General features: G+C 45.5%; 1 protein-coding gene across 1 annotated transcript in view; it reads right to left on the reverse strand.

The window, feature by feature from the left end:
• Positions 1 to 13,042, reverse strand: part of LOC138959270 (polycystin-1-like protein 2) — a 56,910-nt gene that overhangs the window by 13,326 nt on the left and 30,542 nt on the right. Inside the window, exons 23-26 of the mRNA XM_070330675.1 lie at positions 10,430 to 10,671; positions 9,641 to 9,818; positions 8,675 to 8,933; positions 7,392 to 7,536 (exon numbers count right to left, since the gene is read on the reverse strand). Of these exons, the coding sequence (XP_070186776.1) occupies positions 7,392 to 7,536; positions 8,675 to 8,933; positions 9,641 to 9,818; positions 10,430 to 10,671 (824 nt within the window). The remainder of the gene's footprint in view (positions 1 to 7,391; positions 7,537 to 8,674; positions 8,934 to 9,640; positions 9,819 to 10,429; positions 10,672 to 13,042) is intronic.

The following is a 13,042-nucleotide window of genomic DNA, read 5'->3' on the forward strand; positions in this document are numbered from 1 at the left end:
TTGTTTCGAATTGCTGTGGCTGAGTAGATGTCGTTGTCTAATGTTTGTTTTGTTTGTGTTTACGTTTCAGTAGTGTTGTAATATTGTGGGACACGGTGATTTTGAAGCGTGTTTATGTCCGTGGGAATGTGCACGGGAAATATGAGAATTACATCGACCGGCCCATTACTACCTATTCGTATAGGGAGCCTCGGGATTTACATGTATATTAATGCATGTTTGGAAGTGATATGCAGTGAACATACCGTGGAATTATATGTGTGTAATTATTTGCACATAACTGTTAAATATTCGTTTACACGGAATATCACATTTTATACAAGATGGCGGTCTACTTTCCGACAACTTTTGTATCCTTATGTTATTGAGCATGTTGTTTTATACCTTCATATTATAGTGTGTAATATTACGCGGGGAGTTATCATACATGTGGGGATATGGGTGTTGTGTCATGCAATTGTGGTTGCGTAATGTAATGTTAAAGTTGGATACCACAATCTAACATTTAGTGAACGTTTGTCCAGTTATTTGTAACATATCACATGGCGCATATGGTCATGACAAATACAATAAGTTTATAGGTTTAAGCAAACTATAAATCTATATTGTAAAGCCCCGTTGTAAAGCTAATGTATTAAATATTATCCTTTTCCATACATGGTTACTTGGTGTAAAGTTTCGATCTTGATGTCCATCGGTATGATGCGCTAAAGGTTTGCATCACCGATGAACACTAACACAACCATCGATACACGCCAGGTAGCTAGGGATATTATTGTTCAGTATTAACGTGCTGATTTTATTTACATGCAGTTGGCCGGAGAGAGAACGGAGGAGGGACGTATGTTCACGTGAAGGCGTTGAGATCGGGACAGATGGGACGCTGTCAGGAGGCGACTACGGCTCACAGCAACGCAAGAAGAGCGGCGTGGGTTACTCCGACCAGTAGATTCCCCCCAGAGTGTACGCAGGACCACCAGAAGACAGCATGAGGAAGGAGTCTGGTCAACTCTACATGCCTAGGAATCTGGGGAACAGCTCCGAAGGACTGGAGCTGGGTTCGACGTGCTTAGGCAGTCGGGGACCTTTCTAGGGGGTCAGAATCAGGAAGCTGCGGCCTTCTGAGGAGGGAAGGACATGTGAGGCCTTGGTGGGCGTTGTGTATCCCGAAAAAGCTAAGTACTCTGTCGTGGTTAAAGCATGTGTCTGTGTTCGTGTAATTTGGTGATGCGACCTTATTGAGCGCCGTATACTAACAGGCTATTTAACCATAGGGGGGGTGCTTAGGACTGGAGTTCCAAGATAATTTCATGTGAATTCATGTGTTGTCAATGTTCGTAGTATTTGTAGAGTGTACACGTTAAATGTGTTGATGTTTCGTGCATAAATTTGTGTTTATTATATAAAGCTTATAAGTTACATGTGGTTCCTTTAGTCTTTTTATACATAGTGATGTCTGTCTCCACTTGTAAACTTTCTTGGGTGTGCGTTAGTGAATGAGGTGTATGTTTGCGTGTGATCCCAAGATTGCTCAATCTTGTGGAGTTAAGTCGTCACGTGTCACCAGTCAACCGTCGGAACAGATCAGCCACCGTCGGCATTGGTTCAGGGTCAAACACGGTGATCTTATTCACTTTCCTGAAGTCAATGCATACCCTGTTTGTACCGTCTTTCTTCTTGACAACAACAACGGGAGATGAGTAAGGGGATGATGACTCACGGATGACCCCCATCTTCAACATGTTGTCGATGTCCTTCTTCAAGGATTCCCGAGCCTGAAACGGGATAGGGTATGGTTTTGAGCGAACAGGAACGTCAGATGTGAGGTGGACTTCATGTTCGACCAAGGACGTAGAGCCTGGAACATCAGAGAACCTATGGGTGAAGTTGTCCATAAAATCATGCAGCTCCTTCTGCTGATCTTCTGTCAGGTCAGGTCCTAGCTTGACGTCATCCACTCCCTCTTTCTTGTGGAGGTCTCCCAACTCCAGTAGTTCCTCACCGTCGAACTCGTCTAGTTCGGCTGGTTCTTCCACCATTGCTGCAACCTGTACTGCTTCCGGAGGTCTCTCCACATACAGTTTCAGGAGGTTAGCGTGGTAGATCTTGGACTTCTTGCCGACATTCACCTTGTAGTCGTTGATCCCTACCACGGCCTCAACCTCGTATGGGCCTTTCCACTGCATCAGTAGTTTGTTGTGATCCGTGGGAAGCAGTATCAGCACTTTGTTACCTGGTGCAAACTTCCTGTTTACGGCTTTGCGGTCGTAGTAGTGCTTTCTGCTATCCTGAGACTTTCTCAAGTTCTCTCGAGCAATTTCGAGAGTCTCCTCCAGTTTCTCTCGCAACTCGAACACGTACTGGTAACTGTTCTTCACTTCAGGTGTGTCCACATCTTTCGTCCACAATTCCTTCAGTATCTGCATCGGGCCTCTCACGGTCCGCCCGTACATCAGCTCGAACGGGGAGAATCCAGTGGACTCTTGTGGCACCTCCCTGTATGCAAACAGCAAGGCATTGATGTATCGATGCCACTGCCTTGGCTGCTCACTGCATAGTTTCTTCAGCGTGGACTTCAGCGTCGCATTGAATTTTTCGACCAGCCCATTGCACATCGGGTGATAGGGTGTCGTAGTCAAGTGACGAATGCTCAGCAGCCTGTTGACCTCTTCCATGCATTCAGAGACAAACTGTGTCCCCAGGTCTGTGAGGATCTCTTCAGGAACCCCAATTCTGCTGAAAATGTCCACAAGTGCCTCGGCAACAGTCTCGGTGTCAATTTTCTTCAGAGGCACGGCTTCTGGGTACCTGGTTGCATAGTCTACCAGGGTCAGTACCCAACGATGACCCTCTTCACTTGGCGGTTTGATCTCGCCGATGAGGTCAATGGCCACCCTCTTGAAAGGTCGGTCGATCAAAGGCATCTTCTGCAACGGCACTTTCGGGACCCTTCCTCGAGGTATGGTTTTCTGGCAAATATCGCACGATCGGCAGAATCGAGTCACATCTGCATGCAGTCCTGGCCAGTAAAACGCAGCCTGGATTCTGTCCGATGTCTTCTTGACCCCCAGGTGACCTCCCATAATAGAGTCGTGGGCCACCTCCATCACCTGGCGCCTAAGTGGTTGAGGCACCAGAACTTGACGTAATGGCTTCCCACCGTTGACTCTCGGGTGCTGGAACACTCTGTACAGGATCTTGGCCTTTACTTCAAAGTGCACAGTGCCTTCGCCCTTAGTCATCACCTTGACAGGACGCCTCCTGTACTTTGTCAAGGTCAAATCAGCTTCCTGTAGCTGAATCAGCCGATCCCTGTCCACGACAGCAGTTGCAGAACTGTTGGTGACCCTGAGTGGCGTAGTTGTTTTGTCCTTCTTCGCCTGGGCTCTGGTCGTCACAGCGCTTACAACCTGCGGCTGGTCGCGGCGATGCACAGTTGCTCTGTCATCTCGTAACAGTTCGCTGATATCTTCATTCGCGAATGGCAGTGGGTCTTCCTCCTCAACAGCAGGCTGAGCTGCGCCCATTCTCCATTCGACATCAGGGTCATCAGGACGTCTCGCACCCCCAATGTTCCCAATTAGTAGATCGTACAAGGGCTTCTTCAGGCAGACGGCCTCAACTTCTCCGGTGAAGTATGGAGTATCGATCTGGATTTTTACCACTGGTGCCTTCACGCATTTGCTGTCAGCCATGAGCGTCCACTTGAAGTCACCAGTGAACTTCTCTGTCGGCACCAGATCTTCTTTGACAATGATTCCATTGCAGCCCGAATCTCTGAGAACAGTCACTTCCTGCTTCTCAACAAATCCCTTCGACACGGGCATGTTCGACACTGACACAGCTGCGCTGGCAACGACAGAGATTGACCTGCCATTGGCGAGTAGAAGCTGGCCATCAGATATACATTCTTCAACGTCCGATGGTGTAGCCACTTGCTCGGCAGCCCTTGGAAGTATGACGCTGCTCGCACATACTTGTTGGTTCGAGCCACTCGTTTGCCTCTTGTTGTCGTAATATCTCCGTCGATGTTCTTGCGCTTTGTCATTGACATGTCCGTTATTTTTCTTTTGGGGACAGTTGGCAACTCGGTGACCCTTGGCATTGCAAAGGAAACACGTTATGTTCTGCCCTTCATTGGATGATGGTGCGGACTCAGTTTGTCCCTTGGCAGGTTGGTTTCCCTGGTTTCCGCTCTTCTGGAAAGGTTTCGATGACTTTGACGTCCCCAGGGTCCTTCCATGAGCAATGAGATAACGCTCAGCAGCATCAGTAATGTCCTTCAAACCCCGCAGTTTTTGCTCTTCCAAGCGGGTCGCCAGGTCCTTCGGGCAGGCATTAAGGAATTGCTCCTTCACGATCAAGTCCCGCAGACTCTCGTATGACTGCTCTTCACCTGATAACTCCACCCACTTCTGCAGGTATGACGATAGGCGCTCCACAAACTGGCTCGGTGTCTCTCCAGACAATGGCTGGCATTCGCGGAAGCGTTGACGGTAGCCCCTTTCAGTGAAGTTGTAGCAACGCAACAGAGCTTCCTTCAGTACATCATAGTCTCTGGCGTCATCGTTTGAGAGTCTAGTGTAGACCTCAAGTGCTGCCCCAGTCAAATGTGCGCTGAGTTGAATCGCCCAGTCGTCGCGCTGCCATCTAGCACTCTCAGCGAACCTCTCGAATCTTGCAAGGTAGCAGTCGATCTGGTCCTTCCCGTCAGTGAATGCTGGAAGTTTCGGTGCCCTGTGTAACATTTGCTGCTGGTTATCTCTTTGGCGTGGTGCCTCGTGCTCATTTTGAACACGCACCATTTCTGTCTGAAGCTCTAAGCGCTTCGTCTCAATTTCTATCTGGAGCTCCAAGCGTTTCAGCTCAATTTGCTTTTCTTCACGCTGTGCTTCTCTTTCTTCACGTTCACGCTCACGCTGCGCTTGTCTTTCTTTATCTTCACGCTGCGCTTGTCTTTCTTCACGCTGCGCTTGTCTTTCTTCACGCTGCGCCAGCAGTCGTGTCTGGGACTCGACGAACTCCGTCAACTGCTTGCCTTTCAGTCCCAGTTCAACTCCTTTTGCCCAGAATTCAGCCATTCTGGTCTTTTCCGGTGCGTTCGTCTGTATTCTTTCACAGCCACGAACGTAGACGAATGTAGTCTTCTAAAAGAACACAGTCTCTACTGCACCTCCGATGCTTCTCTCGTCGCTGTTCACCTTCGTAGACGCAGGCTGCCACCCTCCTCGTCTAACGTGACGGCGCACTCTGCTCACGATACGTACACGACGTACCCCAGTCGTATTTCGTAGTATTAATGCACTAGCTCCGCGACGAAGCCCGTCTCGTCCAAACGGCAGCTAACCTCTGTAATCCCGATACACTCCGGCGTCGCTCACCGTACCGAGCTGCGGCGATTACCAAACTCTTCACCAGTCACACCGAATCCACGGTTCCGTAGTCTCAATACTGATCCCTCAGGATACACCCGATTGATGGCTACCTCCTGTGACTGTCTTGACACTGGTCCTTGTTGCTGGAAAACCCTTGGCGTTAAACGTAGATCCTTGGCTTGGCCCCCAATTGTTACACGACACTTGAGATTGCCACAAGTTCCCAAATGTCGTATAGTTGTGTTCTTTTATTCTACGTCGCCCGTCTTCGCAGCAGCAGAAAACAACTCGTCAAATTGAGTTCGAGGATTTATTCAGCATTCAATACATACAACTGCACATCTAGCAGAACTCAAAGTAGAAGCTTTTTAACATTCAAATCGCGCTGGCATATATAGTAAATACTCAATCTCGAGAATATTCCAGACCGAACATGATACAACTACATTATATGCGAACCGCCCATGGACTAGAATGGTGACGTTCTCTGTGACGTACATCAAAAGGTGCCGACGCCCTTAATCCGATCGAACGCCACGAACTCACACTAAAACAGCATGGTAAACAACTTGTTTTGACAGGACTAGAAAGTTCACCTGCATTCTCGTCCAAGCATAAATATTGTGTTTACAAAATATAATATCGGTACCTTCCCACAAAGTACAAATAAGTCAACTACATGCAACACACAAAACTGAACCAAAGCTCAGCAACGGTAGCGTTTCCTAACAGTCTGGTGGTTTCCGATTGTCTGTATGTTCATGGAAACCTTCGTGTTTGCATAACAGTTTTTATAGGGCTAAGAAATTAGCCCTAAGATTGCACTTCGCTTCCCGAGGTGATCGTAGTGTTTCGGCACTCGGTTACATCTGGCGCTGCAAGCAGGGTTGGGACTCGGCATGATATGTTCAGGTAATGGCATAATATGACCACTGAACATTTTCGTGCTGTTCCCATTCTGCGAACTTGGGATGGACAGTGGTCCCCCGGTTCGGAACTTCGGGACGAAGTTCATTCAAACGGGGGCGATTGTGACAGGGGAGGCTACCGCTCCTTTCACAGCAGACTCTGCACCCGAGTTGTTGGCCTTTAAAAGTCAACACCGGTGTATTGTAGAATTCTGTTTGTGATAGGGTCTGGTGGTTTCCGATTGTCTGTATGTTCATGGAAACCTTCGGGTTTGCATAACAGTTTTTATAGGGCTAAGAAATTAGCCCTAACATTTTCAATCCTGTTTGATTGCACTTCGCTTCCCGAGGTGATCGTAGTGTTTCGGCACTCGGTTACATAAAGAATAAAAATGTGGTTGTAGCATTTCTTTTTACCATGAGTGTACAGCCCTCAGAGCAGAGTCTCCCTAAATGCCTCCGCTTTAGAAAACTCATGTATTATTAGAACTGAGAAACAAACGGAAGAAAGCGCTCTAAACATGCATTCGACATTGTGCAACAAGATTAAGTAAGAATCTCCTGGCACTTGAGAGAATAATAACAAGCATTGGAATGAAGACCGGCACGGTTGGCCTAGTGGTAAGGCGTCCGCCCCGTGATCGGGAGGTCGTGGGTTCGAACCCCGGCCGGGTCATACCTAAGACTTTAAAATTGGCAATCTAGTGGCTGCTCCGCCTGGCGTCTGGCATTATGGGGTTAGTGCTGGGACTGGTTGGTCAGGTGTCAGAATAATGTGACTGGGTGAGACATGAAGCCTGTGCTGCGACTTCTGTCTTGTGTGTGGCGCACGTTATATGTCAAAGCAGCACCGCCCTGATATGGCCCTTCGTGGTCGGCTGGGCGTTAAACAAACAAACAAAATTGGAATGAAGAAGCGACTTTCATTCTCATCATGTGATAATAAGTCTTTTTAACGCCCTATAAACGGTTAAACCATTTCGGGTATGTTCCCGGGTGTGACCCCGACTTTAGATGGTTTAAAAAAAATATAATAAAACCCCGGAGGAAACAATTATAGGTCACCTCTCATCATGTATTTATATTTGTTATTATTAAAACAACCCACCTCAGCGAACTCGGCACCCATACGTATGAAGGTGAAGAGGTTAACGTTTGGGTTGTAGAGTGCAAGCTCCACGAAGACTGCTCTGGTCTGAAGATCAAGCCACTCGCCTTCGTGCAGCTCTGTGATGGTCTCTGCCACCACGTCTCTGTTTGGGGAAGAAGCAACATTACAAGTATACGAGGTGTGCGTATTTACATGCAAAGTGAACGAAACTGAACATTTGCTTGAGGGCGAGTTCAATAAAGTCCGATCTGGTCTGAAGATGGAACCACTCGCTTTCGTGAAGCTCTGTGATGGTCTCGGCCACCACGTCTCTGTTTGGGGAAGTACCAACATTACATATAAAAGTTATTGTTAATTGAGCCCGAATTCGACTTCGCGAAGTCTTTTAACAGAAAACTCAGTGCTAAAGCTTCGGGAAGTATACTTCGCGTAGTCGACTTCGCCCAGTTAAGGACAGGCTTAACGGTGTAAGCTGTTTGCGTATTTAACGGTATTAACATGGAAAGTGAACAAAACTGAACATTTGCTTGAGGGCGAGTTCAATAAATTTCGCTCTGGTCTGACGATCGAACCACTCGCCTTCATGCAGCTCTGTGATGGTCTCGGCCACCACATCTCTGTTTGGGGAAGAAGCAACATTACAAGTATAAGAGGTATGCGTATTTACATAGAAGGTGAACGATGCTGAACATTTGCTTGACTCCTATCGTGAGAGTGAGCTCCATAAAGTCCACTCTGGTGTGGAGAACAAACAACTCGTGCAGCTCTATGTGATGGTTTGAGCCACCACGCCTCGGTTTGAACTAGGTGGATTAAACGCTACGCTAAATGGAAAGACAACTAATAAAGATGAAAAGTGACTGCGCTCTATAAGTGATCTTGTAACCAATAATTTAATTAGCTTCCGATAGTTTTATGAGCAAGACGCAAAAGAATACTTTCTTCCCTCACAAGCTTTTTACTCGTTCTTCTTTCTTGCTGTCCCTCCTCTTCTTTATGTGTTCAAACATCATCCTTCCACAACAAATAAACTACCACAACAGGAGAACACATAGGCTCTGGGTAAACATTAAATCAAAATATAAATATGTAAAGTGGTATATCTTTCGAGATGTGGCAACAACAAAAAAGAAGCAATAAAGAAAAAACAGAAAACGGCTTAAGAACTAGCCTCTCGCGTCTGACCTTGTTCGCAGAAAAATATACCGACTATCCACTCCTCCCCCCTGTCTCTCTCCCTTCCCTCGCAAATACTCCCCGGTTTGAGAGATCTTGCTCACCTGTTCACAGCAAAGTCAGCAATATAGCCCCCAGTAGGATAGAAAGCAAAGATCCCCCATACAGGTACAGGTGTTTCGTCATCTTTGTATTTCCAGGAGTCGAGGCTGAGCTTGGTGGTGACCTCTTCATCTGTACACGCTGTGGGTCGCCACCCGATACAAAAGCTACCCCGCTCCTCGTGTTCCAAGTCGTAAGGCGGGTAGGAGGATGTCATTGTCACCAGGGCGGGGTGCATGTTGGACGCCTTCGGTTGTTGCTCTGAAATGATGAAACGCGACACTCCTACGTACACGGCTCTGAACTTGATACAGACATCAAACGGACCATCGTATATAATGTCATTTTCTTCACTCTAGAGTTCTGTTTCGTTTCTCTACCATGATCACCTAAAACTGGACACGACAAAAATGACGATGGGCAATTTTAGCATCAAATGAGACTCTGTCATTCCCACTGAATAATTATTTATTTCCTTTAGACGCAGGGATGGACCTAGTGTATGCAAGGGAGGGACTTCCAAAATGAGGCAATGGTACAGAGGCTGGCTAGGCGGTGCGTGTATGTGTGTGTGTGAGTAGGGGGCGGGGGGGGGGGGGGGCGATGCCCTCCAGATGCTGTAAAAATATCATTTGAAAAGAGTTTTTCGGGTCTCTCCTTGAAAAAAAAGAGGACATTCTCCGGACAAAGGGGCGGAGGAAGGGCGCTTCCAGAACCAGGAAAACCTTCCTACATCTACCCCTGAGTTGCGCGATGGCTTTTCGAGTTTGTGCTTTTGCCCTTCCTTTAACCTGAAGATGCACCTGAACTGTTCGTCCGACAGGTCATCTGCGGCAGTTTTTTTTAATTGATTAAGCTAGTTTTCTTTTCAAGACATCCTGCTCTTCTGTCTTTTCCCCATCATCTTTCTCTTCCTCAACACCAACAACAAGAGACACAATACCCACGAGTAACACTCTATCACTCACCACGCCTGGGCATCCTAACTTGGCGAACTCGAACAGGCCCGACCCTGAAGCTGGTGAAGTCAGAGGCGAAGAGCCGTTGTCTCCAGCTGAGTTCATTACCCGCCAGGTCTTTCCAGGGGAAGGCTGTGTGCAGCAGTGTCTCGTTCATGTAGCGTATCACGTCCTTTCGTTCGGTGATCTGCACGTGAAACACACTTGATTACACAATTTTCTACTTATCGTATGGGCAACAAGAACGTACACCCCAATCGAAGCTGTGTTTAGTGTGCGCATGAGAATGATCATGTTTTTAGAGCAACAGTGAAGCAAGATATTGAAAAAACTATGAGAGAGACCGTATAAAGCACTTTGTAATGTCTCTGCAAGGAACAAAATGTCTCTGAATGGATACAAAAATACGATGGAATCCACCTGCTGTGAAACTCTCCTTCATCCATCAGCACAGGTCTTGTTCACACAAAAACGAGCATCGCCTCAGCAATAAGAAATGTGAAACAAGTGTCATGATGTGATTGCTAATCTTAAAAGCCTTGTTATTTTGCTACAAAAGCTTGTCTCAAGGACAAAAACATCCTTTCCGTTTCTTCTTCTTATTCTTTTTCTTTTTCTTTTGCGTTCGTTAGCTACAACTCACACGTGCACTAATTATTTTTGCACGAACGGTCTTTTACGTGTATGGTCGGTGTTTCCCTCGCCATTCAAGCAGTCATACTCCGCTTTCAATGGAATGCTTGCTGGGCACTAGTATTTTCGCGTGTGCATAACCCACCGAACTTTGAAGACCCTTACCGTTTTAAAGGGAAAAGGGGCATCGCCATCTGCAGCGTAGAACATGTCCTCCACGTGCTTGTTGACCATGTAGGTTTGCTGGTCGCGGTTGCCGTAGGACACGGAGAAGATGCAGAAGACGAAGAAGATGTAGAGAAGCAGCTCAAAGAAGACTCGTTGGGCAAGCTGCTCTTGCTGTCTCCGTTTCTTGGCCGCCTCCATCACACTCGCTGGCACTGGGTCCGGGGGTAGGGCTGTAGGGTCTGTGTGCCAGATGTGGAGTGTTCAAGACATGTCATCTTTTACACTGACGGAAACTTCAAGACATGCAAGCTTACTAGGTATCAAAACTATTGTGCGAGGTAGTTATCCGAAATGTGGGGCCTATTATATAATAAAAAGACACATTAAAGCAACAACAAAAACCAAAAAAACTTGTACCTGAGAGTAAGACAGGGTGAGTTCAAGTGGCATTTGCAAATGAGATCATTTAACTTACACAGCCAGCGATTCCTCTACCATAAAGTTAAAGTCTCAACAATCTAACTCTGGTACATGCGAGGTGTATAATTAAATAGACTGAAATGTTTGTCCTCTTATCTAATAAGAATTCACACGTTGAGGTAAAAAAAAAAAAATAACAAAAAAAGTCGCGTAAGGCGAAAATACAACATTTAGTCAAGTAGCTGTCGAACTCACAGAATGAAACTGAACGCAATGCAACGCAGCAAGACCGTATACTCGTAGCATCGTCAGTCCACCGCTCATGGCAAAGGCAGTGAAATTGACAAGAAGAGCGGGGTAGTAGTTGCGCTGAGAAGGATAGCACGCTTTTCTATACCTCTCTTCGTTTTAACTTTCTGAGCGTGTTTTCAATCCAAACATATCATATCTATATGTTTTTGGAATCAGGAACCGACAAGGAATAAGATGAAAGTGTTTTTAAATTGATTTCTAAAATTTAATTTTGATAATTTTTATATTTTTAATTTTCAGAGCTTGTTTTTAATCCAAATATAACATATTTATATGTTTTTGGAATCATAAAATGATGGAGAATAAGATGAACGTAAATTTGGATCGTTTTATAAAAAAAATATTGTTTTTACAATTTTCAGATTTTTAATGACCAAAGTCATTAATTAATTTTTAAGCCATCAAGCTGAAATGCAATACCGAAGTCCGGGCTTCGTCTGAGATTACTTGACCAAAATTTCAACCAATTTGGTTGAAAAATGAGAGCGTGACAGTGCCGCCTCAACTTTCACGAAAAGCCGGATATGACGTCATCAAAGACATTTATAAAAAAAATGAAAAAAAATCTGAGGATATCATACCCAGGAACTCTCATGTCAAATTTCATAAAGATCGGTCCAGTAGTTTAGTCTGAATCGCTCTACACACACACACAGACAGACAGACAGACAGACAGACAGACACACATACACCACAACCCTCGTCTCGATTCCTTCTCTATGTTAAAACATTTAGTCAAAACTTGACTAAATGTAAAAAGGATTATGTTCTTCATTTAACAAAATACTGTTAACAGATTTAAAAGAAGAGGTAAGATCAAGCACTGTAGGGACTATTTCGGTTGGTTTAAACGGTGTTCTCTTATACAAGTTACAATACTTGGATAAACGGCAGTGTGATTTGTGTTTTACAAAAGTAATTATTGGAAATGGTACGTGCACATCCAGCTCAAGACCATAGATCTGCAATATTAAAATACAATACAATAAATAAAGACCCAAGCAGGCGCCATAACATAGCAGTGACCGGAAACAATAACCAGTTTCATCTCCAAACTAGTATGCAGATTGTGACTAAAGCTACTCTTACACTGTGCCGAATTGCCCTTGCGAATAGCATTTTCCAATAGTTCACAATGATCGGGACAAGGTCGCAAGACATTCGTAAATGTTCTTAACCATTCGCCACCATTCGTCTCTTGTTTTGAACATAGCAACATGCTCCTAATATTCACAAGGATGTCATATTTTTAACTTTTTTGCAACGTACTCGTAAGTATTCGCAAGAACATTCGTAATCATCGCAATGTATTCGTAACGCTCGCAAGGCATTTGCAACCATTCGTTATGCCTGTCTTACACTGTGCCGAATATCCTTGCGAATATGGATTCGTATGCATTCGCAATGATCGGTAGACATTCGCAAGCACTCGCAACCATTCGTAAGACATTCGCTAGGCTTCGCAAGGCTTCGAATGGTCAATATGTTTCCTGTCCATTCGTCTCTTTTTTGCCGAATACAACATGTTCATATACACATTTCTTGCGAATGTCTTACGAATGGTTGCGAGTGCTTGCGAATGTGTACCGATCATTGCGAATGCCTTGCGAGCGCTACGAATACCTTTACGATGATTACGAATGGCTTGCGAATATGACTTCCTTGCGAATATTAGAAGCATGTTGCAAATATTCGCAACAAGAGACGAATGGTTAAGAACATTTACGAATGTCTTGCGACCATGTCCCGATCATTACGAGTTATTGGCGAATTCTATTCGCAAGGGCAATTCGCCAGAGTGTAAGAGCAACATTACGAACAATGCGAATGTCATACTCGTTTTATTCGTAAAATGTTTGCAAGCACTCGCAACACTCG

Source organism: Littorina saxatilis, linkage group LG2 (assembly GCF_037325665.1).
Source record: "Littorina saxatilis isolate snail1 linkage group LG2, US_GU_Lsax_2.0, whole genome shotgun sequence".
NCBI classification, from domain to species: Eukaryota; Metazoa; Mollusca; class Gastropoda; order Littorinimorpha; family Littorinidae; genus Littorina; species Littorina saxatilis.